The sequence below is a fragment of the Muscardinus avellanarius genome, assembly GCF_963383645.1.
Source record: "Muscardinus avellanarius genome assembly, chromosome: 4".
Taxonomy (NCBI): domain Eukaryota; kingdom Metazoa; phylum Chordata; class Mammalia; order Rodentia; family Gliridae; genus Muscardinus; species Muscardinus avellanarius.
Window position 1 is genome coordinate 32535923 of NC_137789.1, and position 27221 is coordinate 32563143.

The 27221-nt window shown below is 38.4% G+C and overlaps 1 protein-coding gene across 1 annotated transcript in view; it reads left to right on the forward strand.

Annotated features, from left to right (window-relative positions):
• Nucleotides 1-10478: 10478 nt before the first annotated feature.
• EIF3E (eukaryotic translation initiation factor 3 subunit E) overlaps nt 10479-27221 on the forward strand; it is a 36946-nt gene continuing 20203 nt past the window's right edge. Inside the window, exons 1-5 of the mRNA XM_080695008.1 lie at nt 10479-10577; nt 15414-15528; nt 18212-18329; nt 21875-21917; nt 23414-23518. Coding sequence (XP_080551134.1) covers nt 10488-10577; nt 15414-15528; nt 18212-18329; nt 21875-21917; nt 23414-23518 — 471 coding nt within the window. The 5' untranslated portion in view covers nt 10479-10487. The remainder of the gene's footprint in view (nt 10578-15413; nt 15529-18211; nt 18330-21874; nt 21918-23413; nt 23519-27221) is intronic.

A 27221-nucleotide genomic window follows, 5' to 3' on the forward strand; every position in this document is an offset into this window, starting at 1 on the left:
TGATTTCAATTTAATTAAATCACTCTTATGCTTCATGCATATATTTATTATTGTGTTTTGTCACTTGCTGTATAATTGTTGGTTTATATATATATATCTGTCCCTTGTGCCTAGTTCTGAGTCCCTTTTACATTGAAACAGTATTATAGTAAAAATTTTTCCCTTATAATTGAACACTGTATCTGGCATTGAATACAGACTAAAAAGTAAGTTGACAGAATGAACTAGAAATACAACTAAAGGAGGCAGACATATTAAATAGTAATAGGCACCTACATGAAGTAGACTAAAAGGGTAGTTAGTGTTACTTAGAAATATCTAAAAGAGATATTAAATGAGTAGACATGAGCATTTTGATCACTAAAAATGTGTCCACCATAGTAGTATCAGGTACTCATTAGAGAATATCAAAATATAGATCAATTTCCTTTAAGACCATGCAGTTCTGGATGGGTAGACTGTGTACACCTGCATTCATTTCTAAAGCATGTATTGAGTACTTGTTATGTGATAGGTAGTGAGACAGGAATTGGAACTGTAATAACAATTTTGTAGTCATTATTATTATTAAGGCACTTACAGTCTAGTAATAGCAAACAAAGCTTATGTACAGTCTAAAACATTATAGGCTCTGAGATAAAAGTTTGTCTGAGATAAAATGTGTTGGTAGCAGAGTGGGGCAGGAAGCAATTACTTTAGATATGTAATACTAATGCAGAACACAGGATAGGGATGACTATGCTGCATACAAAACTTCAACTGAAGAGGTAGTCAACAAGGTGTGTGGGGGCAGGAAGTCAGTTTAGACTAAGAAGCTTTACTGAAGAAATGATAAGTCTGTATCCTTTAAGCAGAGCTTACTGTGGAAGGGGTGTAGGGTTCTGGAGAAATACAGTCCTAAAGAACTTTATATGCTAGTGAGTTCTGGCTTGACAGTATACCAAATAGGAAGTGCAGTCTATATTACTTTGCTAGGGATGCCATAAGAAAGTGTCTCAAACTGTGTGACTTAAACAGTAGAAATATAAAGGCAAAACAATATGTGGAATTGCATTAAACTGAAGAGCTTCTGTACAGCAAAATAAAGTATCAAGAACCTCAACCAAGAGCCAACAGAATGGAAGATTTTTTTTGCCACCTACTTCTCCAATAGAGGACTAATATCTAGAATACACAGAGAACTCAAAAAACTCAGCACTAAGAAAACAAATAACACCATCAAAAAGTGGGCAAGTAAGCTAAATAGATACCTCACATTCACAAATTCAAATGGCCAATAAATGTATCAAAATGTTCAACATCATTAGCAATTAGAGATACAAATCAAAACTACCCTGAGATTTCACCTAACTGTAACTAGAATGGCAATCATTCAAAATACAAACAACAACAACTGCTGGTGAAGATGTCGAGGTGGAAACTCTAATACATTGTTGGCGGGACTGCAAATTAGTGCAATCACTTTGGAAAAGAGTATGGAGAATCTGCAGAAGATTGGGAATGAATTTACCATATGATCCAGCAATACCAGTTCTAGGTATCTACCCAAAAGAATGGAAACCAAACTGCCAAACTAATGCATGCATATCTATGTACATAGCTGCATAATTCACCATAGCCAAACTATGGAACCAGCCAAGATGTTACAGATTATAAATGGATTATAAAACTATGGGATATGTATGAAGGGTCCAAGGATTGCCCACCAACCCAAATATCGAAGGACTCATAAGAGATGTAAGAATGCAAGCGAGGTTTATTGTCCCGGCTAGCCAGGGGTCGAGACCAAGACACTATAGCCGAGGTTCGACCCCTCCCCACTCCACGCTCTGAATTTTATAACCCTAGGAGGGAGTGGTTACACATGAGGGAGTGGTTACACAGTCAGAGCCCGCCAACCTTAGAATACAACCAATCAGATACAAGGACAAACAAGTACAACCAATAATTTTAAAACATGCATCCACACACGTCAGAGCCTGCTCTGCCTTTCCCACCCACCTTGGCTGGGCCAGGCTCATCTCTGCACTGAAGAACAGATTATCTCTGCACTGGAGAGCAGATTAGCCTGGCCTTGTTTGCTGATCTAGCTCAGAGATATGGGGATGGGGTCCCATTTACAAAGACCTTGGCCGGCAAGCTGGAGATTAGAGGCTTTGACCTTGTGGGTCCCCTACCCTTGTCCTTGGATGGATCTTGATTTTATTTCCAATCCTACCCTACTTCTATCTTAACTATATTTTAATACCTTATTTCTAATCCTAATATGGGAGAAGACTTCTCTAGTTAACTTCTCATATAGGGGGGGAAAGCACTTCTTCCAGCCTGCTTTCCAGCACCCCTACAATGTACACAATGGAATTCTACTCAGCCATAAAGAAAAACACAATTACTTCATTTACAGGGAAGTGGATGGAACTGGATAACATTATGCAAAGTGAGATTAGTCAGTCACAAAAAATAAGAAATTAGATGCTTTCCCTAATATGTGAAAGCTAGGGAGAAAATGGGTCATAGGAGGAACTCTAGACAAAGAAAGGGATGCTACAGATGAGCAAATAAGGCAACCTGAGGGAGATAGAAGAGGAAAATTCCCTAATGTATATGATGTACATTCACAAACATATTAAAATCAATCACTACGCCAAACATAAGAAGGAGGGAGGGGGAGGAAATGCGGAGGGAATTGGGTAAGGGTTAATTGGGTGATGTGTACATGTATGCATCTACCATTTTTATACTACATTAAGATGTATGACTACAATTCACCAATTAAAAAAAAAATTTAAAACCCAGAAAGGTATTTTCTTAGTTTGGGAGGCTGAAAGTCCAAGATCAAGACACTGAAAGGGTTATATGAGGCCTCTTTCCTTGGCTTAGAGATATATCTTCCTGTGTCTTCACATGGGCTTCCCTCTGATCATATCTGTGTCCTATCTTCTCTTTTTACAGAGACATTGGTGTATCCTGGATACTGGTTTAGGGCCCAAACTAATAGCCTAGTTTTTACTTAATTACCTCTTTAAAGACTCCATCTCTAAATGAAGTCACATTTAGATGAAGGTACTGGATGCTAGGACATCAATATTATATAAAACTTGAGGAAAATAATTAAATGCATAATAGGATTGTTTCTGATTTCATTCACTGTCTTGGTCTGTTTTGCACTGCTATAACATAATATCACAGACTGGACAATCTATATCGAGCAGAAATTTATTAGCTGAACTTCTGAAATCTAAGAAGGTCAAGACTAAGGGGGTGGCATCTGAGGAAAGGAATGTTTTCTTGCAGCATCTTCTCCTGGTGAAAGCCAAAGAGAGGGTGAGAGAGTAAGAAGGGGCTGAACTCACCATTTTATGAGGAACTCTCATGATAAGGGCACTAATCCACTCATGAGGGCTGTGCCCCAAGTCTCATACAGCTTCTTTTAGGTCCATCTCCCAACACAGCCCCACTGGGGATCAATTTTCCCATGTGTGAACTTTTAGGGAACCTATTCAACCATAACAATCATCCAAACAGCAGGGGGAACAGGTCCAAGTCCAGGGGTAGGAAATCCTTTTGGAAGAATACTGTAGTAATGGGTATGATTGATGATCAGAACCAGGTGTGGTGTAATCCTAGCTACTCAGGAGGTTGAGACAGGAGGATCAAAAGTTTGAGGCCAGCTGGGCGTGGTGGCGCACTCTTGTAATCCCAGCATTCAGGAGGCTGAGACCAGAGGATTGCGCAGACAGCCTCAGCTATCTAGTGAGGCCCTCCGCAACTCAGTGAGACCCGGTTTCAAAATAAAGAATAAAATATAGGGCAGGGGGTGTAGCTCGAAGGTCGAAAAAAAAAAAAAGTTTGAGGCCAGCCTGGGCAGTTACTGAGGCCCTGTCTCAAAATCAAAAATACAAAAGGACCGGGAAGCTGGGTGTGGTGGCGCACACTTGTAATCCCAGCATTTGGGAGGCTGAGACCGGAGCCTCAGCTACTTAGTGAGGCCCTCCGCAACTCAGTGAGACCCTGTTTCAAAATAAAGAATAAAAAATTGGGCAGGGGGTGTTGCTTGGAGGTTGAATGCCTCTGGGTTCCATCCCCAGACCCTCAAAAAAAAAAAAAAATAAAGGACCAGGAATATAGCATAGTGGTACACAGTCCCTGGGTTCAATCCCCACTACCACAAATCAATAAATAAAAGAGTGTCAGAGCATCACAGGAGACAAGAGCGTATGGCAAAGGAAGATGTTGAAAAGTCGAAAGGAAAAGAGTGTTAATCACTGGTCTGTGGGATAGAAACTCAACTGCTCAGCATGGTCCATAGGGCTCAAATCAGCCCCTCAATGCAGATTCTTGTTCTATTCAGACACACTCCCCTCCAGGCACTAAGGTAATCTCAGTATCCCATAACAGTATGCCAAACCTGTGGGCCTACCTTTCTCCTTTTCTTCCCTCTCCCTCCTCTTCTGCTGAACATCCCTTCAGGTAGGAGTAGTCAAAAGTAACTTTCCCTAGGAAGCTCTTTCTCTGCAGAGAGTTGTCTCCTCCTCTTCCTCCTCCTCCTCCTCTTCCTCCTCCTCTTCCTCCTTCTCTTCCTCCTTCTCCTCCTCCTCCTCCGCCCTATCCTCACTTGGTGCTCTGATTGGTTTACTGTTTTACACGCGTGCCACTCCCTAACTAAACCCTAAATTCCTTGTGGGCTGGGTGGGGTTGGCTTCTTTCCTTTGTTTCTCTGAACTTGACCCGGTGATCATCACATGGATAGCATTGAATAAACATTTGATAAGCTCCTGAGGGTCAGTTTACACTGATTCCACCTACACAGAAGCAGGTGAGGCTTTGCCTGCACTCCCTCCATAATATCTCTCCTTAATGAAAACACTAGGAAGAGACTAAGGCAAGAAAGTCAGACTTTCCATATTTGGGGCTAAATCTCTCATATAAAAAGAAACAAGATATTTTCGCTAACCAACAAGGAAAATTCCAGGGGAAAAGCCAGGCAAATCAGCAGAGTTTCCAATCTGTCACCACTTTAATCCGTCTTGTAAATCACTTCCAGTTTAATTTTAGAGGACAAAACACCACTGTCTTCATGTTTTTTCTATTTAAGAACTTATTAAGTGGCTCCCTTTGCCTATCTGATCAAATCCAAGTTTCCCAGTCTGGCTTCTGCTTCTCTCCCTCGTGTGCCCTAGTTCACTTCTGCCTGGAATCTACGTTCTCACCATTTCTCTTTAAAAACTGCCCCTCTTCTTATTTATATCTTATTACAGCGTCAGTCCCTGGGCTTCCAGCAAAATTCAAACTACAACTGTAACTGTTTAACTCTTAGAGGCTATACAGATTACTCCCCACAATTTAGCAGCCTTGTTTATTAATAGATGAATAGTAAACAATATGTGGTATATCCATATAATAGAATAGTATTTTGTCATAAAAAATGAAATGCTAATACATGTTACAGCTTGGCTCAAAATCATTATACAAAGTGAAAAAAAAAGACAAAGAAGGCCACATATTATATGATTCCATTCACATTGACTTCCTGAATAGAAAAATTTATAAAGATAGAAAACCGATGTAGTGAGGAAAATGTCAGAATAGGAGGATGAAAATTTAGGGCTAGTCTTTAAGTGTTCTTAAGATTGATTCTAGTGTTGGGTGCAGTGGCATATACTTGTAATTGCCGCTACTGAGGATGTTGAAGCAGCCCAGTCTCAGTACCTTAGGGAGACCCTGTCTATGTGTCTCAGTGATAAAGTGCCACTGAAAATAAAAATAAAAATAAATAAATAAAAAGGCTGATGATGGTTTCACATATCTGTGAATATACTAAAACAATGACTTCTATATTTAAATGAGTGAATTGTATAGTATATTAATTATATCTTAATAAAACTGTTTAAAACAAAAAACTATAATATGCTAGCATAACCAGGATACTGACACAGTCAAAATCCTTAAGATCCCATTACCAGGAGGATCCCTGTTGCTGGCCTTTATAGTCAACCTCCCTATCTTCCCACCCGCTCCTTAACACTTGCCAATCTTTAACTCCTCGAGTTCATTCTCCACTTTTATAATTTTGTCATTGTAAGAATGTTATTTGGGAGTTACTTGGGAAGCTGAAGCAGGAGAATGCAAGTTCAAGGCCAGCCTTGGCAACTTAAAAAGGATACTGACCTGTCTCAAAATCAAAATTTTTAAAAATGATGGAACTGGGGATATAGCTCAGTTAAAGAGCATCCTTGGGCAGAATCCCCAGTACCGAAAAATAAAAGTTATATGACATGCACATAGTATGTGACCTTTAGGAATTCCCTTTTTTCCACCCAGCATAATTCTCTGGAAATTCATTTAGGTTAATGTAAGCATAAATAGTTCCTCCATTTTTTATTATTATTTCTAGAAAATTTTATTTTTTTACTCTTTAGCCATCATTTTCAATCCAAGAGCAAATCCTTGTAAGTTTTACCACCAAAATGCATCTTGAATTTCATCTTTTCTACATGTATTTTTCCAAACTACCAGGAACCTTCGCTCAGCCGGTAAGAATATCAAACTGGTCTAGCTGTCTTTACTCTTGCCCTTTTATAGTCAATCCATCTACCATGCAACAAACCAGTTAGGCTTAAATTATTTAAAAATGTTGATATCATATAGCTCTCCAAAGCAAAAGCCCATATTCCTTCTTTCCCTCAGAAATACATTCAAAAATATTTACTGAGTGACAACTCTGTACTAGATACTATTTAGGCACTGTAGAAACAGTTATAACAAGATAGACAGTCTCTGGTCTTGTGAACAAATATTAGTCAGATGACTGACAATCAACAGAATACAAAAATTAAGTATGGTGGTAAAAATAAAGCAAGAAAAGGAGAAGCCTTGTAGACGGTGAGTCCCACAGGCTAGTCAAGGGAAGGTGTCACAGGCAGATGGCATCTGAACAAAGCAGGATGGAGATAAGACCCATGCAGACAAGTGGATGAAGTACATTTCAGCTAGAGGGAATAGCAAATAAGAAGCCTAGATGGAAGCAGAGTGGGAGTATCTCAGAAACTGAAAGGAAATCCATAGCTGGGTCATATGATCCAGAGGAAAGGTAGGGAGATGAGGCAGAAAGGTCATGGGTCCAGATGATCTAGGGCTTTTTAGATCATTATAACACTATTTTTAAGTAATGGAGATGGAAACCAGGAGGATTCTACCTCCGAGCTCTACCCCTCAGCCCTATTTTTTATTCTTTATTTTGAAACGGCATCTCACTGAGTTTCTGAGGACCTCACTAAAGTAACTGAGGCTGTCTGCTAACTGCTATTGTCCTGTCTCAGCCTCCCAAATGCTGGGATCACAAGCATGCGCCACCATGCCTGGCTTTAATACTTGTATCCTTCAAATGAACTAGCAAGGCATAGAGGGTTTTAAGTGCTGGAGCCAGCCGGCAAGAGTAGGGGTTCTGAAGTGAGGCGTGAGGATGAAGAGTTTTTAACCCTAACATGGGGGAGCTGCCAGCCTATCTCTACTGGTCGACCCCTGTTCGTGGGTCAATATTTCCTACAGGTCGACGACTATGCCTGGGTCAGTATTCTCTATCGCGCGGACACTCCTGGCCAACGCAGCTTCTGGATCAATCTCGTCTTTATTGCGCCGACGCCGACTTTGTTTCTCCAGAGGTATTTATACACAGCTACAGGTCAATCAACATTCTCGTGCTACCACCACCAGAATACAATAAAGACCAATACAAAACACATCATTACTGATAGGCCTATCAGTACCCTCGTATCATCACCACCTGATCCTCTCTTAGACCTCTTTGAACTTTCCATAACCCCAAACCTTGTTGACTCTGGGAGAAGGACAGTCAGCTGAGTCAGAGACACCAATCTAGGGGAAGGCCTTAATGGCTCCCAACATATAAGCAAAATTTGCCTCCCGAAAATTACTCTGGTTACTGTGTGAAGAATAAAGCAGAGGGAAAAAAGAGGGGATGCAAAGTGGTAACTAAAGAAGCTGATCCAAAAATCAAAGCGAGAGACAATGGTGGTTTAGACTAGAGATATAACTTTGTAGGTCATGTGAACTGACTAGATCTGGATGTGCCTTGAAGGCTAAAACCAAGCCTGACATGGTGGCACATGCCAATGATCTCTGTACTTGGGAGACTGAGACAGGAGGATCATGAGTTCAAGGCCAGCCTCAGCAGCTCAGCAAGACCTTCTGCAACTTAAGGAGTCCCTGTTTCAAAGTAATAATTTTAAAAAAACAAGACTGAAAATATAGCTCAGATGTAGAACTACCCTAGGTTCATCCCTTGTTAAAGAAAAATGTTAGAACAAAAGGTTTTATTGGTGAAGTGATGTAGCGTGTAAGAGAAAGAGAAGTCGAGAATGACACCAAGGTTTGGGCTGAGCAACTGGATGGATAAGTTGTTGTTCACTGCGTTGAACAGCACAGATGGAACAGGCTTTGGTGAGCTACCCCGGGAGAGCTGGGTCTGGGCTATGTCTGTGTTAAGATGTTGGGTATAGGTGAGTCTGGGATTAACTAATAGTCTGTTTGGGGGCCATAATTTGGGAGTCATCAATGTGGACTGCCTCTACACATCCAACCTATTAGATGGGATGTTATCATTTAGAGCATTGGTCCACAGATAAAGAGGGTTAGACCCCAAGGCACTCCAAAATAAAAAAGCTGAAAGATGAGAAGACACTAGCAAAGAAGACTTCAGAGCACTTAGAAAAAAATTACCCCTGTATGTGGGAGGCTGAAACAGGAGGATCACAAGTTTGAGACCAGCCAGTTAATTGGTGAGGCCCTCTGCTACTTAGTGAGATGCTGTTTCAAAATAAAGGATAAAAAATAGGACTAGGGTGTAGTTTGGAGGTAGAATACCCCTGGGTTCCATCCCCAGAACCACAATTTTTTTTTTTTTTTTTTTTGGTGGTACTGGGATTCTTGGAAACACTTCTACCTCCGGGCTACTGCACTCCCAGACTATATCTATCTATCTATCTATCTATCTACCTATCTATCTATCTATCTATCTATTTGGAAACAGGGTCTCTTAAGCCAGAGAGGCTGGCTTTCGACCTGTGGGATCCTCCTGTCTCCACCTCCCAAGCAGGGGGATTACAAGCGCGTGCCACTATGCCCGGCCAAAAACAACAACAAAAAAATTTTTTTAAATAAAATAGGGCTGGTGATGTGGCTTGGTGGAAGATGGCTTCTTGGGTTCAATCTCCAGCAACACAACACACACACACACACACACACACACACACACACACACACTCTCTCTCTCTCTCTCTCTCTCTCTCTCTCTCTCTCTCTCCCTACCATAATAATGACCTGGGCATTGTCAACCTCTTTAACTTTACTCCCCAGTCACACTGAACAGATTTTTTTAAGACATCAAGTTTTTTCTCTCGTTTTTACCCCGACTCCAAAGTTAGTCACCACCTCCTTTTACTACAGCCCTCGGCTAAATTGTTGCCTAATCCAAATTTTTCCTAACCGTCCCAAATCCCATCTGAATTTCTCTAGCCATCTCAAAAGGCTCAATGCAACCACTCTTGCCAAGTTATAGCTCTTTACTATATACCTGACCCTTCTGATTTAACCAAACGATCACTGCCAAATAAAAGTTCAGATATTCCTCTTTGTAGGTAACCTCCTGGAGAGTGGAGGCCTCATCATCTTGTTCTTTGGTGCATTCCAAGGCAATTGGCACTGCCTAGCAATCAATTCTGAGCTTTCAATAGTTATTAATAGTGGGACGTGGTGGAGCATGCCTGTGATACCAATACTTGAGAGGCTGAGAGGGTTTGAAATCAGCTTCAGCAATTTAGCTAGACTATGTTTCAAATTAAATAAAATAGGTCTGGGGGTGCAGGTGGGAGGTAGAATGCCGCTGGGTTCAATCCCTGCAATACACACACACACACACACACACACACACACACACACACACACACAACAAACAAACAAAAACAACAACAGAACAGACTGCAGGCCAGCTGATAAAATTGTATCCCCAAGCCCGGTATGGTGTCACACCCCTGTAAGCCTAGTACTTCGGAGACTGAGAGAGGAGGATCGCAGCTTGGAGGCCACTCTCCCAAAAGTAGTGAGACTCAACCTAGGGAAGACCTTGTTTCAAAAATAAAAATAAAAAAATAGGTCTGGAAGGGAAGTGTAGTTCAGAGGTAGAATGTGTACACACACACACACACACACACACACACACACACACACACACACACACACACACACACACACACACACACACATATTCTCGTAGACCCACAAGAGCGCCGACACGCCCCGTAGTCGCCAGCGGGCAGGCGCCCGTGCGCATGCGCCGTCATCCTCTGCGCGGCGGCGGAACCCCGCCCCTCGGCCTGAGCAGGTTTCACCCTTGCACATGCGCAGTAGCGCTGTCTGTCGGCGCTCTCAATAAAGTTTTCGCAAACCAACTCTTCCTCTTCTGTGGCAAGATGGCGGAGTACGACTTGACTACTCGCATCGCGCACTTTTTGGATCGGCATCTGGTCTTTCCGCTCCTGGAGTTCCTCTCGGTGAAGGAGGTGAGGGGGCTCGGAGCGTGGGGAGGGCGCGGGCGAGGCGGCGGGCGGCGGCGGAGGGCTGGGCGCGGCGGGCGCACGTGGAGGCGGCCGGGCTGGTCCCTGCGGGGCGGCCGGGACCCGCCTGGAGTGGAGCGCGGCCCGGCGGCTGCGCACCGAGGGGTCTCTGCGTCCCTCCTCGGGGTCTCTGCCTCCCTCCGTGGGGGTCTCTGCCTCCCTCCGTGGGGTCTCTGCCTCCCTCCTCGAGGTCTCTGCCTCCCTCCTCGGGTTCGCATCCCCTCCCTGGAGGAGCGCTGGCGCATAGGCCGGCTCCTGGGGGCGACTAGGTCTTTGTAGGGGTGTCGTTAACAGGTTTTGGTGCTTCCTTTTTCTTAATTCTGGGAGCCGTGGGCTTGGATTTAGTTTATTGCGTACCGAATTGTGACTTTTCTTAACATTTAAAAGAAATACTTAGCACCAGTTTCCGTGAGGCTAGTGAGTTCTTTGCGTCTTGTTTCCTGATCTTTTGGATAGTCACTTCCTACAAGCGTAGCATATGTTGTAAGACGAGGATAAGGACTGAAAACAACGACAATAAAAAGCAGAATCCCACAAACTCTGACCTAAAGTTTGTTTTCTAGTGTGTAAGTACACACTGCAAGTAATTTGAATTGGACTTTACCTTCCTTTAGCTTCTCGAGGTAACTTTCAGTGTAGTTCTGGAACTTCATCTTAAGTCAAGTTCCAGCCCTAAAAGTTTTATTGAGCTGGGAAGGCTGAGTTAAAAGAACTGTCAAACTTAGTTATACGAGTTTATTGGGAAATTGGTGCAGTCTAGTAATTACACTAAGTAACATTTCTATAACGAAGGAGTAGAATTTTGCCCAGAAAAATAAATTAATTATATTTCTCAAATCAGATTAGAACATAGGGAACTCTAGACGTGGATGGTGGATTTTGTGTATCCTAATAAAACAAGTTCTATACATATACGTTAAATTGTTCTCATAACTTTTCAGAACTTTCAGATACTTCTGGTTCATTGAGACAGGTATAATTCTCATATTCTTATGAACCTTCCCTAAACACATATAAACAGTTGTAAGGTTGTTGATGTTAGGAAACATCAAAGTTTGTTTTTAATAAAGTCCAAGATGGTCTTGTCATATAAAACCTTATCTTGAACAGATGTATTTTTGCCTTGGCTTTTATTTTTATGCCTGTACATTAGTGCTTGAATTCAAAGGCTAATTTGTTTTGCTTCCTTTTCTGGATAGGTGATAGTGATTTACCAGAGATCAAGGAGGAGAAATGTGCCATATTTTGAAATTCTTTACCAGCTACTTAGAAATGCTAATAAGCTAGTTGAACCTCATGTTTTTGCATTCTTTTTCATTTAGGTTTTTCGAGGCAGACAAGAAAGGAATATGAAAAGTATACATTAGTTTTTAAAGGACAAGACCAAAACTCTGAGACAGTGAGAAATAACTACCCAGTACCTCACTTCTTGGAGAGAATGTTGGTGAGATGGCTTTAATATACCAAGGCAGATGCTACTGTTCACTTAGTAATTACTTATTAGTTATATGTTATATGTTAGTTTATTTACTAAATAATGGGCTGTGGAATTAAAAGAAACCCAAGATAAAACCCAGAAGTCTTACATTTTAAAATCACTTAGAGTTGTGTGTGTGTGTGTGTGTGTGTGTGTGTGTGTGTGTGTGTGTTTGTATGGCAAAAGTAATACATCTATTCAAGTATTGGCAAAGAGCTGTCAAAATTGAGGAGATCGTGTTACCTTCAATGGGCAGAAGTGTCTTTGAGAAGGCTGAGTCTTGAAGGCTGGTAAGGATGGAGTCAGTAGCCACCATATGAATATTGTACTAAAACACTGTTTGATAAAATTTGCAGTGTGTTGGAGAATATAAGCTCCAAAAGAGTGGGAATTTTGTTTTATTCTTTGCTATGTTCTCAGCACATGAAATAGAGTCTGGCATAAAGGCCTTTGATGAGTGTTTAGTAATTAAATAAATATATCTTTGTGTCTCACTGTTTTGTGTTTTCATGTGAAATAGTATAATACAATATTTAGTACCCTGGTACAAATAATAGTACAATATTTAGTACCCTGGGGTCTGAATTGGGACCTGGATTTGGAATCCTATCTCTGTGACTTAATGCTTTTGTGCCATAGAGCAGGTTCATTTACCTCTTAACAAAGCCATGAGAAAATGTGTAAAATGTTGACTTTACCACCTATCTTTTAAGGTTGTTAAGACACTTATCTCTATTGGAACAGAGTAAGAACTTCTAAATGTTTTCTATTGGAAGATTAGACCATACTGTAAAAAGGGAGGGAGAGTGAGGGTTCTGAGAAGACTGGAACTGGTGACTAAGGAATCCAATCAAAGACAAATGGGATGGGGTCAGTAGTGAAGGGTTACTGAGATTAGAAATCATGCAGTGTAGAATACTGGTCATTCTCAGGGAGAGTAGCAGTGAAAGGTTATGAGAGAAGTATAGAAATGTTTGGGAGTAGACTGGTCGTTAAATGCCATGTAGACATTAATGAAAAGAATTAGTGATCAGAGAAAAGTACAGAATGTCATCAAGTAACACTGTTACTTAGATTTTTAAAACATTGTCTAGTGGTCCTTGGCTAGAATGGAGAAAATGGATGGCTTTTTTTTCCGAGCTAGATGTTTACATTGAATTATATGAGGACAAAAAGAATGGATGGAATCAATAAGAGTGCTAAAGAGAAAATCTTTGAAATAGCTAAAAGTGATATCCAATCTATGATACCCAAATGAGTCATATAAAGGTAAAAAAGAAGCTGGGCGTATACCTGTAATCTCAGTACTTGGAAAGCAGCTTATAGTAGAATTTCCGATTCAAGGCCAGCATTAGTAATTTAGTGATACTCTGTTTCAAAATAAAAATACAAAAGGCTATGAGTATACCTTAGAGATAGAATGCCCCTGAGTTCAATCCCCAGTACCAAAAAGAAAAACCAAGTTAGAGTGCAGAGGGTATAATGAGGATGCAAAAGTGTTTACAATTATAAGACATTAATTTTAGTCCACAATTAAATGAAATATTTTCTCCCCCAAATTTCATTCTCATTAGATCTGTGTTACAGTTATTTTACTCTATTTTCATGCTTTTAATTTAAAAATATTTGAAATCTGAAAATCTGTTTATTTAAACTTAAAATTACAAAGTACCCTCAATTTTTTCTTCTTGACTTATAAAGCCTAAAATATTACTTTCTGCCATATATAGAATAAGAGTGCCTGTGAGGCAGAATTGAGAGAGCTTGTTATGTGCAGGTGTAAAAGAAGGGGCCACAGTAGGTCTGCTATCAGAGGAAGTGTTTTTGAATCCACAGTGGGGAAGGATATTGCAAATTAAAAGCTATTAGTGGGGTGGCAAGAAGTGACACACTATGAAAACGATGTTTTCACCTTGTCTTGACCTTTCAAGTACTGGGGTTATAGATATGCCATACTTTAAATCTACTTTTTTTCTTTACAGTGCATACAATTGTTGAATCTAGAAGTATGTGTGGCTTTAGGAGATAAAAACAATTTTTTGAAGTGGTCCTGCTTCTGCCAGCATAGTGTGAATAATTCAGTTTGTCTACATCTACACTAACACTGGTATTGTCAGGTTTTTTAGTTTTATAGTGGTTGGATTATGCATTGCCTTTGTGATTAATGGAGTTGAGAATGTTTTCAAGTGCCTGCTGGCCATCAGGTTATCCTCTATTGTTGTTGTTTTTTGTTGTTGTTATGGGGCTCTTAAGCCCCGCTTTTCTCCGTCGCCATCTTCCCGGAAGTCCCTCTTATTGATTTTTATTTATTTTTCTTTTAATTTTTTTTATTGGTGCACTGTATTCATACATCATAATGGGATTAAAAAAAAAACTTTTGTAGATATACATGCACACATCGCCCAGTTAGCAGGTTATCCTCTGTTGTGAAGTAACTATTATATTTCACTTTTTTCTTACTGTTTTGTGTTTGGAAGGTTCAGTTTTTACCTCATATCATTTGACCACTTTGAGCTTCTCATGGGCAGTGAGATATGGAATCGTCTTTGTGTATTTTCTTTTCCTTAGCAAAATTAGGCTCACTAGAGAAATCTTTTGTTGAAGTATCTCTCTATACCTGAATATATTGTCAGAATCCTTACATATTGCTTAATATGCTTCATGTATATGTGAGTTTGTGAATGTATCTATTTAGTTTCTATACTATGGGTTAAAGTATGTTTCTTGAATATTTTGCAAAACAAAAACCTGGTATGATATTCTTGACAATGAAATGAGTGCTAGTTTTGTTTCAGGGGTATGGATGGGGAAGCATTATAAAGATTGTAACCATTTAATGAGAGAATATGTGGAGGGAAAAGAGGCCACATCAAGCAGAGGTGGGATGGCATCATGTGATGAAAGGGATGCTGAGAAGGTGTAAACAGTTTTTTCTCATTACTTCTGTGTGAGTAGGACAGCTCTTATTTGCTTTGCAGTGAAGGTGGTATGGCTTTCTTTATGCACAGCCTTACCTAAAAAGGATGAGATGCCTTGATTTTATAAAAGACAACATAAATCAGAAGTAGGTGGGAATGGCTTTAATTTTTTAATTTGTTTTCAAATTTTTAATAGGCCAAACAGTCTTATTTCTCTGTAGGTTGGATGCCTGCTATATATTGGTTGCTTTTCTGGCAAAAGTGAATTAATAGTTCATAACATTTATTTAAAAAAGTGGTTCATGAAGTCATATTTTGGCATACTAACCTTAGTATTAATTTATTTGGGAAACAGTATATTCATTAGAAAGTAATTTTCTCTTGCAGATATATAATGAAAAGGAATTATTACAAGGGAAATTGGATCTTCTTAGTGATACCAACATGGTAGACTTTGCTATGGATGTGTACAAAAATCTTTATTCTGATGACATTCCTCATGGTAAGTTTTGATTTTAGAACTGAAGTTTGTTTTGTGACCAAGAATGTGTGCGTTGAGAGTGGGGGTTTAGAAGGGCTTTAGACAAAAACGCTTCATAATTATTTGAGTGATTTTAAAGTTCTTTGGGTGAAAGAAGGTTATAGGGCATCTAAAGTGTATTATTTTCTCCCTGTAAAAGAAACGAACTTACTTTAAAACATGGTCACCAAATACCTTCACTTCAGATTATGTATGCATCATCAAAATTGTGCTTATGGTTCAGATCGTTTTCTTAGGATTATTTAAGAATGTTGTGATTATTTTGATTGCCAACTTGTCAGTTTATTAAGTACCTTAGAGATTTTTTTCTTGAAGCATCTAATATTGCCATTATTCTCTATGTATGCTTCCCAAGACCAGCATTATCAGTTTACCTGAGTTTGTTCATTTATCAGTTCTCCCTCCCTCCCTCCCTTTCTCTCCCCCCCCTCCCTTCCTCCCTCCCTCCCTCCCTCTCCCTCTCCCTCTCCCTCTCTCTTTCTCTCTCTTTCTGTGTGTGACTGGGGTTTGAACCAAGGGCCATTCTACCTACAAGCTACACCCCCAGCCCTATTTTATTTTTATTTTGAAAGGGTCTCCCCAGGTTGATGAAAGTCTCACTACTCTCAGAGGATCTCTTCTGAGATCCTACTGTCTCAGCCTCCCAAGTTCTGGGATTACAGGCATGTGCCACCATGCCTGACTTTCACCTGGGAATTTCTTCTTTTTTTTTAAAAATTTGCATAACTGGGGATTGAACTCAGGGACATTCCACTTCTGAGCTACACCCCCAACCCTTTTTTTTATTCTTTTCTTTTTTTTTTCTTTCTTTTTTTTCTTTTTTTTTTTCTTTTTTTTTTTTTGGTGGTACTGGGGTTCCTGGAAGCCCTTCTACCTCCGGGCTACACTCCCAAACCTATTTTATATTTTTGAAACAGGGTCTCTTAGGCCAGCACGGCTGGCTTCGAACCTCCTGTCTCCGCCTCCCAAGCGCGGGGATTACAAGCGTGCGCCACCACGCCCGGCCTTATTCTTTATTTTCAAACAGGGTCTCACTAAGTTGTAGTGGCCCTCACTAAGTAGCCAAGGCTGGGTGCGCATCTGAGATCCTCCTGTTTCAGCCTTTCAGCACTGGGATTACAAGTGTGCACCACCAAACCGGGCTTCACCTGGGAATTTCTTAGGAATAAAATTTTGGAGCCAGGCATGGTGGCGTAGCATTTGAGAGGCTGAGACAGCAGGATCCAGGTTCAGAACCACCATCAGCTACTTGGTAAGGCCCTTTGCAACTCTGTGAGACCCTGTTTTAAAATAAAGAATAAAAATAGGGCTGGGGGTGTAGCTTGGAGATAGAGTGTCCCAGGGTTCCTCTCCAATACCGCAAAAAAAAAAAAAAAGGGCCATGTTTTAGGCCATGTAATCACAAATTATTGATTGAGAAATTCAACACTCATGTTGTAAAGTTACTGAGATAGTTTCTAAACTCTTGTTTTCTGTGTAATCGGTAATTCCTAAACAAAAGTGGCCCCATAAGTTTGGGAAATAGTATAGCATTTTTTTTCTATGCACATAGTATTTAAATCTGTTAGTAGAGAAATTGTTTGGATTGACATTTACTTATGCATAGTTTCCTCCAATGATAGTGGCTCTTTTTAAAATTTAAATGTAGCTCGCCGGGCGTGGTGGCGCATGCTTGTAATCCCTGCGCTTGGGAGGCGGAGACAGGAGGATCGCGCAGGTTCAAAGCCAGCCGCGCTGGCGTAAGAGACCCTGTTTCAAAAATATAAAATAGGTCTGGGAGTGTAGCCCGGAGGTAGAAGGGCTTCCAGGAACCCCAGTACCACCAAAAAAAAAAAAAAAAAAAAAAAAATTTTAAATGTAGCTCTTGCTGAGAAAAGTAAATTTTTTTAAATTTATGCATTTATTTTTAGAACAAAGGTTTTGCTTTGTTTGCCTCCAATGTTCAGACTCCGACCTTCCTTGGCCTCAGCCTCATGAGTGGCTGAGACTATAGGCATATTGTGCTGAGCCCACCCAGAGTACACTTTTTCTTATTTTCTCAATGAAACCATGATCTAAGATACGTTACTAAGGTAGATTATGTACAAGTTTTCTGACTTTTCATGATATAGAAATCATGGGCTGGATTTATAGTAAAAAGAGGTCATTGACTAAATTTAATTCCACTCAACCCATTTGAAAATCAATATTAATAACGTATAAACTCTTCTGAATCTTGGTTCAGAAGCACTGGAGTAATAATGTGATGATTAAATGGGACCAAATATAAAAATGCTTAAAATAAGATTTCTGAAATGTAAAATTAAATGACATTTCCTAGCTTACTTCTCATTCCTACCTTCACCCCTGGCCACATGTATTAAATAATACTCACTTTTTAGCTTCTTTTTTTCTTTAACATTTCCACCCTCACCCCGGCCACATTTCCCCTTAATAGTAGTTCCTTTATGTGCCTTTGTAGCATTAGAAAAAGAAATTGTGAATCTGGGGAAGTGCTGAGTTGGTGGTCCCTGGCATGCGAATATGTCTGGGATAAATAAATAAATGCATAGTTTAAATAAGTGGACCTATGTCTTGTGTTTTGCATGGTGAGCAGTAGATTTAACATCCCTTAACATCACAGTACTCTTACATCTTCAATTAGCTTTGAGAGAAAAAAGAACCACAGTTGTTGCACAGCTAAAACAGCTTCAGGCTGAAACAGAACCCATTGTGAAGATGTTTGAAGATCCTGAAACTACAAGGCAAATGCAGTCAACGAGGTAATCTCTTAATTTGAATTCTAAAGATTCTCTCCCCTGGATTAATATAAATGTTAAATCAAAATTTTTCTTGCATCCCATATCGAAAGATTATGATTTAAATGATTGCTTCATCTGCTTATTTTCATTTACTTTTATTTTGTAGGGGGTAATATTTTTTCTTAATAAATGTTTATATTAAACTTTTAAAAAACTTTTTTTAGATACATGCTTGCAATCCCAGTACTTGGGAGGCTGAGACAGGAGGATTGTGAGGGTTCAAAGCCAGTCTCAGCTATTTAGTGAGGCTCTCAGCAGCCTAGTGAGGCCCTATTTCCAAGTAAAATATAAAATAGGTCTGGAAGTACAGCCCTGAGGTAGAAAGCCCCTGGGTTCCATCCCCACCCAGTACCATAAAACAAAACAAACTTTTTTTCTTTTCAACCAGCTATTCACAGTTAATTACTTTATAGCGCCCCCCCCCCTTCTTCCTGTTCCCAGGGGACATTTGGCAGTATCTGGAGATATTTTTGGTTGTCACTATTGGAAAGGTGCTACTGACCCCCAGCAAATAGAAGCTGGGGGGTGCTAAACATCTTATAGAGAATAGGACCATATTCCTCTTTATCCAACAAAGAATTGTCCAACTAAAATTTTGCTTAAAAAACCCTGTTCCACAGCAATACCGTGAGCTATACATAGATTGTTTACTGTAATAGAAACCTGAACTCACTTTATCACTTTCTACATTTTCTCATATCCTTCCAGCCACAGCCCAAGGAGGGTAGTGTGGAGCTGATAAGATTATTTTCTCTCTAGCATCCCTTTAGCTAGAAACAGACATATAGCTTGGTTCCCAAAGAAAGCATGTTGTCTTTGTTTGATTTAATACGTGTTACTAAAAAAATACTTAAAAATAAGTATGCTAAAATTGAATATTGCCGTCAAGATGAGTGTTCGTTATCCAGGCCTTTAGTTGAGGAATTGCTAAGTATTTTGCCGTGTTGCACCTTTACTTTTTATAGTATATGTTCAAACCATATATTTAGAGAGATTGGCTCTTAAGTTTTTATATGTGATTTGGGAAACCTAACCAGATACTTTTAGAAAAGCAACAAATAGTACACAGTTACTGTCATTGTATACTATCTTATATTGTACTGCATATATACAAAAATATATATATATACACACACACATGTACACATACACAACTATATACACATACCTAAAGATGAAGTTGTATATTATAAAGTGAAAGATAAAACTATGTGTATATATGCATTATACTAAATTACTTGTATAAGTGGGTCATTATCAATTGAAAACTACATGTAATTAATTGCCCACAAAGAGACAGCCAGTGATCCAGATTTAGAGTACAACAAACATTTAGGATATTTTCGTCTATCATCGAAAGACTAGGAAATAATGGGTTTAGGGTATGAATGAGATGAATGTGTTCATCAAATGTTAGGTACAGTCCCTTGTAGCTTTAATAGGTACAAAACTGGAGATAAATGAAAGGATCAAGTATTAAAAAATTTTAAGCCGGGCGTGGTGGCGCACGCTTGTAATCCCAGCATTCGGGAGGCTGAGTGAGACCTGGAGGATCGCGGTTCGCGGACAGCCTCAGCTACTTAGTGAGGCCCTCTGCAACTCAGTGAGACCCGGTTTCAAAATAAAGAATAAAAAATCGGGCAGGGGGTGTAGCTCGGAGGTAGAATGCCCCTGGGTTCCATCCCCAGACCCGCAAAAAAAAAAAAAAGTATTACAAAATTTTAATATAATTAAACTTATAATTTCTCCCAATTCTTGTTTTAAAAATTTTACTGAGCCTATTGTATATTATTTCTCATACTTTCTCATAGCTATGATCTGTAGCATATGTTTTCTTGAAATTCTTCTAGGTTAAAATTTCAGGCATATTTCAGTATTATACCCATTTTAATTTTAATGGCAACTTGCCCCCCTCATTAAGTCTGCATGTACAATTTTGTTCCCAAAGACATGCTAGAACATACTTCTTGAAAGAAACACAAGAAATTGTTTTAAGTTTTAAAAATCCAGAAAAGGTAGTCAGCTGTGCTCATCTGCTCTTTTATCCCGTGGCGCCTTTGTCATCAACTTCTCTTCATTTTCTCTCTTTGATATTGTGGTTTAGGCCCAGGCTGCACCTTAGACCTTTTTATTTTTCATTTTGAAGCAGGGTCTTGATGAGTTGCTGAGAGTCTCTAAATTGCCAAGGCTGGCCTCAAACCCATTGTTTTCCTGTCTCAGCATTCCAGGTACCTGGATTATAGGAGTGCTCCACTGTGTCTCACTTCTGCTTGTCCTTTACTAAGACTAGCATCTCAAGTTCGTGCAAAGCTAATTTAGGAAAACTTAAATTGAGTTTTTTGGCAGTTTGGTGTGGATAATAATCATATAGAATACATAACATGGGTATTATATAAGTTTGACTTGATTAATTAATCTTTTAAATTTGTAAATCACTTGTGAGAAATATTAACAGATTGAGAAGTGAGGTAAAATTTACATGTAATGCCGGGCGTGGTGGCGCCCCCTTGTAATCCCTTTACAACTAATCCCTTAGGCCCTTTACAACTCAGTGAAACCCTGTTTCCCTGCTTGGGAGGTGGAGACAGGAGGATCGCGCAGGTTAGAAGCCAGTCTCATCGGCTTAAGAGACCCTGTTTCCAAATAAAAATATAAAAATAGGTCTGGGAGTGTAGCCCGGAGGCGGGTTTCCAGAAACCCCAGGACCACCAAAAAAAAAAATTTACATGTAGAATTATTCTTGCTGTCTTGTGTAGTACATTTATTTGAGTCTCTTATATAATGGTATCTCCAGTTTTGTACCTATTAAAGCTACAAGGGACTGTTTACCTAACATTTGATGAACATATTCATCTCATTCATACCCTAAATCCATTATTTCCTAGTCTTTCGATGATAGATGAAAATATCCTAAATGTTTGTTGTACTCTAAATCTTGATTACTGGCTGTCTCTTTGTGTGTCATCTATAATAAGACTGTATTTATCTATGAAAAATATAAATCTCAGCAAACAAATACCATTCTGTGTCGTTTATCACGTAGACTACTACATTACTTAAAAATGTAACCTGGGTGTGGTTGCACAGGCTTGTAATCCCAATACTTGGGAGGCTGAGACAGGATTGTGGTTATTAGATGGCCTCAGCTACTTAGTGAGGTCCTCCGCAACTCACTGAGACCTTGGTTCAAAATAAAAGAATAAAAAATAGGGCTGGGGGGTAGCTCAGAAGTAGAATGCCTCTGAGGTCCATCCCTTGTACTGCAAAAAAACCAAAAATAGAATGTTTTGTTTTTATTACTTACAAAAAAACTTTTAAAGGCCTTACCTTAGATATGGTGAAACTGAACATATAATTTTTAATTAGAAGTAAAGAAACCTCATTGAATTTTTAAGCTTTTATATAGACATTTAAAGTGATTTTGTATAATAACTTAGAAGTTGAATATGCTTATTTCGTTTTCTGTGACCTTTGATAAATGGTAATTTTTGCTTTTTATTATTAAGAGATGGTAGAATGCTGTTTGACTACTTGGCAGACAAGCATGGGGTGAGTATTTTTAAAGATGTTTTAAAGTATACATGATCTAGTAAGGCAAAAGACTAGTGCTGTGCAATAGTTTCAAGGCTTGTTTTAAGAATATAATTTCCAAGCTGGGCATGGTGGCGTACACTTGTAATCCCAGTATTTGGGAGGCTGAGACAGAAGGATTGCGGTTCGTGGACAGCCTCGGCTACTTAGGCCCTTTACAGCTCAGTGAGACCCTGTTTCAAAGTAAAGAATAAAAACAAAGGCTGGGAGTATAGCTTGGAGGTAGAATGCCCTTGGGTTCCATCCAGAGTACCGCAAAAATAAATAAGTAAATAAATATTAAAGAGATTTTTGTGGGACAATGACGATGGCCTAAAAAATAGGGCTAGGGGTGGAGCTCCGAGCTAGAATGTAATTTCCAGCTGCATATGGTGGTGCAAGCTTGTAATCCCAATATTGGGAGGCTGAGACAATAGGATCGCAGGTTAGAGGCTAGCATCAGCAACTTAGCAAGACCCTGTTTTAAAATAAAATTGGGCTGGGCATGTAGCTTGGAGGTAGATTGCCTGAGTGTAATCTCCAGTACCACACATGCACACAGATATATATATATATTCATACATATATAATTTTCAGATTAACTTATTAAATATAACATCTGGTATGTCTTTGAAACTTATATTTAAAAGTAATGCTAATAGGAAAATGTATGCATATAATCATCTTTAGTTAACAAATTCTCAAAATTTGTTATTCTCCAGAATTACCATATAATGGTATTGTATGCTAGTACCAAATAGCAAACTTAAGAATAAGGGCATAGAGTGCCTTTTCTTATGGATTCATAAGTAATTAAAACAAAACTAGATTTAAATTAGAAATATTTTGAGCAATAGAGTTTAGTAATACTTTGGCTTCCTTATGAAATAGCCCTTGACATTATCAAGGTCTTCATAAATCCCCAGATTTACAAATAAAGAATGTTCTAGCTATCTCTCAGTCTCATTTCCCATGTACTAATTCAGTATGTGATGCTTTGCATATAGTTAAGTTTTATCTTTCAATTAAAAATTATTATGACAGAAGAATAACTGGTCACTATGCAAAGTACTCTTTCTGATTTCCACACAGAATGCTTGGTGCATTTGTTCATGTTCTAGTATGGAGTTCTTTTAGATTTCTTCAGGTTTTATTTTGCTTACATTAATAGCTCTAAAAGTTGGTGTTAATTTAGGGGCTAGTTTTCAGAAAACAGATTTGCTGTACATGTTCTATAAAACCACACAAACTTACAGGATATCTGTGCAGTTGGCTAAGCTTGGTCATCAAATAAAGTTGCACATATCAGACCTTCAGCTGCAATTCAGATTTATAGTGCAATAATTTCAAATTTATATTTTAAAGGTCAGGTATTCCTCTCAGTATAGTATCTTTTTGTGTCACTTTTAGGGGAAATGATTAACTTTTGGTGAAACTCAAAATTAACCCATATAATTTGTTTTGTTTGTTTTTAGTTTAGACAAGAATATTTAGATACACTCTATAGGTATGCAAAATTCCAGTATGAATGTGGGAATTACTCAGGAGCAGCAGAATACCTTTACTTTTTTAGAGTGTTGGTAAGTATCTTTTTTAATTGCTTATGTCCTCTGTATTGTAGAATTATCTTGATTCTTGAAAACATGTCTTTACCTTTGTGTTTGTCCACTAAGTTTTCACAAGTCAATTGGTAAAAGAGAAAAAAATTTAAAAACTTTACAGCAAAAAATATAGATAGAAGGCCTCAATAATTGGAGGGAAATTTAACTTGTTCTTGAACTCCAAAGGTAGGAACCACTGGTTTGTTGCTATATAATTGTATGATTTTTAGCATTACCAAAATTGTGTCATGTAATAGGTTTATTGGTATTTTCTATTTACCTATGCCTTCAGCTATTAGATTATAAGAATCAGTGGCAGTGGTGTCACACATGTGTAATCCCAGTATTTAGGAGGCCGAAACAGGAGGATCAGTTTCTATACCAGCCTCAGCAACCTAAGGAGACACTGTTTCAAAACAAAAAAGACTTGGTGATATAGCTTAAATGTAGAATGCCCCTGGGTTCAATCTCAAGTACCACCAAAAAAGAAAAAAGAAAAAAGAATATAAAGATCAGTTGTTTCAGCCAGGCATGGTGGCAAACGCTTGTAATCCCAGCATTTGGGAGGCTGAGACAGTAGGATCACGGTTCGCGGACAGTCTCAGCTATTTATTGAGGCCTTTTGCAACTCAGTGAGACCCTGTTTCAAAATAAAGAATAAAAGTGGCTGGGGGTGTAGCTCAGCCTCAGTGAGACCCTATTTCAAAATAAAGAATAAAAATAGGGCTGGGGTTGTAACTCAGAGGTAGAATGCCCCTGAATTTCATCCCCAGTACTGCCAAAAAAAAAAAAAAAGATTAATTGTTTCTTCAGTATTCAAGGTGTAAATAAGGTTGTGGTACTTGTAGCCATTATGTATCCTGCTCCTTATCTATTTTTTATTAGGGAAGAGTTGTGTAAAGCCAGATTAAAAATCAGGCCTTCAGCTGGGCGTGGTGGCGCAAGCTTGTAATCCCCATGCTTGGGAGGCAGAGACAGGAGGATCACACAGGTTCGAAGCCAGCCTCGCTGGCTTAAGATACCCTGTTTCAAAATAAAAATATAAAATAGGCCTGGGAGTGTAGCCCAGAGAAGGGTTCAATCCCCAGTACCACCAAAAAAAAAAAAAAAAAGATCAGGCCTTCAAATTGTGTCTTCTTTAGGTAATATTCGTAAATGCCTTCTAATACAATGAAAATGGCCTTTTTTATTTAGCCTCTCACTTGAGAAATTATGATTTGTTATACATTTTGGATTAGTAAGAAAGTAGCTAAACCTCTAATTTTTCTAGTTTCTCCTAGAAGTTGGAGAAGACCTATTAAGATAGGAGCTTTTTGTCTTACAGTCCTGAAAGAGTCCATTTCTTTTGTCTTTTATTTTTTGGCACTTTTTTTCCTCTACTTTTAATTTCATGTGCCATAAGGAAAAGTAGCTTCTTGAAGCATCTGTCTTTGGTTGTTTTCTAGGAAATTGTATTTTGTTTTTTATGGGGGAGAGAAAAGATTGGTGTTACTGGTTCAGGTAATTCCTACACGAAAATTTCACAGATAGCTTCATTTAATTATTTGCTGTCTTTCACTACAGAAATACTTTATTTCCAAGTTTGATGTAAAACAATTTTTTTCTCTTAACTCCCATTTATAAATGAAATCTTCATTTGCAGACTGGCTGTGGTTAGCTTGCAAGTGCATTGAAGGTAATCTGTGATGCTAAACTTGTAGTGACTTATCAGAAAATTCCATCACTTTTACTTTGAATATTACCAGGGATTTAGGAGAGCAAAAGTTGATTACTTTGAAAATGTAAACAGCTTTAACCAGGATTGTAAAATCAGAAGCCTGGTATGATTACAGGTACATGAAAAGACTTGGTTATTCCTATCATTTGTTAATGCTTGGAGTGAATTTTGAGAATGAAGATTTAGTGTCATGTTAGAGTTCCAGCACAGTAAATTTATTGTTGCTGGTCAGTGAGTGAATGTGCCATTTTGCTAAGACATGGAAACTTAAGGTAACTGCTGGGAATCCAGATATTGAAACTCTTCTAGCATATCCACTCTTGAAAGCAGGTTGGTATGAAGAGCCAACTGTAATGACATGGAGTTGAGCCAGAGTAGTACACATGAACCTTTTGGGGATTAAAAAATTTGCTACACTCCTACAAAAAGCTTTTATTCTAGAGCATATAACATTCTAATTTAATATTATGTTTATATAGTTTGATTTTATAATTTGAAAATTTTAACAATTAGTAGGTATATACTTAAAAACTTAGGGAATTTTTATGTTTGCTTTTTTAAGTTCGGAAGATCTAAGTAGTTCTATCTTTAAAATTTTTTGTGTTAATTTGAAGCTTTTGCAATGCTCCTTAAGTCTTGTACGGAAACTCAAAATGACATTTTTGGGTAAGAGGTTGAATGCTGTGGACACAAAATTAATATGTTTTACATTAAGAGCAGTCAAAGACAGGTTAGATAGTTCTTAGAAACTATGTACAATTCATTTTATAATTTTTTCCCATCTTGGGCTGCCAAACATTTGAGTTAGGTGGGAATTCATTGCTTCCTATTGGCATACTGACAAAAGTAAACAAAGCTAAGATTAAAAGAATAGATTGTATTACTTTTTCTTTTCATCTCGATCTGGATAAATGTTATAAAATTCATGTATTTGTGTGAGATTTAATAACAAAAATAAAAATTTTGTTTACATTTGGTATAAAATGTCAACGTTTTAGTAGCTAATTTTATTTTTTGCACTAGCTTTTTTCATTCCTAATTTTTTTTGGTAGTTGGTTATACTTTTAAATCTATGGTTAGGGAAACATAAGCTATGAAAGAGCCATTGTAACTATGATCTGAGATTAGAATTTGACTCTGAATGACCTATTGTAGGTCAGTGTTGTATAAATTAAAGCCGTGTGACCCTAGAATCTGTCTTTACTTTTAAAAAGACCAGAGCTTTTAGAATGCATTGAGGAATGTTTAGGTGGATGCTGTTTGGTTTTGAAACTTCTTTGTTTTATGCTCCAAGAAATGCATTAATTGAAATGAAGAGGTTTGATAAAAATTTTTGAGTAATTCTACTTTAAAAATGAATACTGAATTACTAAATTAAAATCCAAATTATTTAATTATTTAAATAGAATCACTATATAGTCTTTGATTTGGCTTCAAAATATATAAACCAACTTCCATTAAGCAAGTAATTGAAGTAAATTACTAAGATTCTAGAACTCTCTGTGATATTTTTGTAACTTTTTTTTCCTCTTTTAGGATTTAGGATTAGGTAGACCTTGTCATTTATATGTACTTTTCCATGAGGTTGAGACAGCTTGAGAGCCCAGCATAGTGTGGAGCATGCCTGTCCTCCCAGCTACCTGCAGCATGAGTCCTCCTCTTCCTCCTCCACCTCCTCAGGAAAACAAACAAAAAATAACTTAGTAGACTGATGATGACTTTGGGAAGCTTTAACTTTAGGATCTTAACTGAAGTTTTGGTTTTGTAATACTGTTGTAATATCAGTCCAAAATATGTCTTTCATTTTGCTTCTCAGACATGGTTTTTTATATTTTAATGTCTGAAATTATAATGTGTCTTAAATGGTTGTTCTGATTTTGGAAACAAAAAAATGTATCTTAAAATTGATGATATCTTAGACTTTATGAAATATTTTAACTCCCAGATTTTCTTAGGAATAAAATA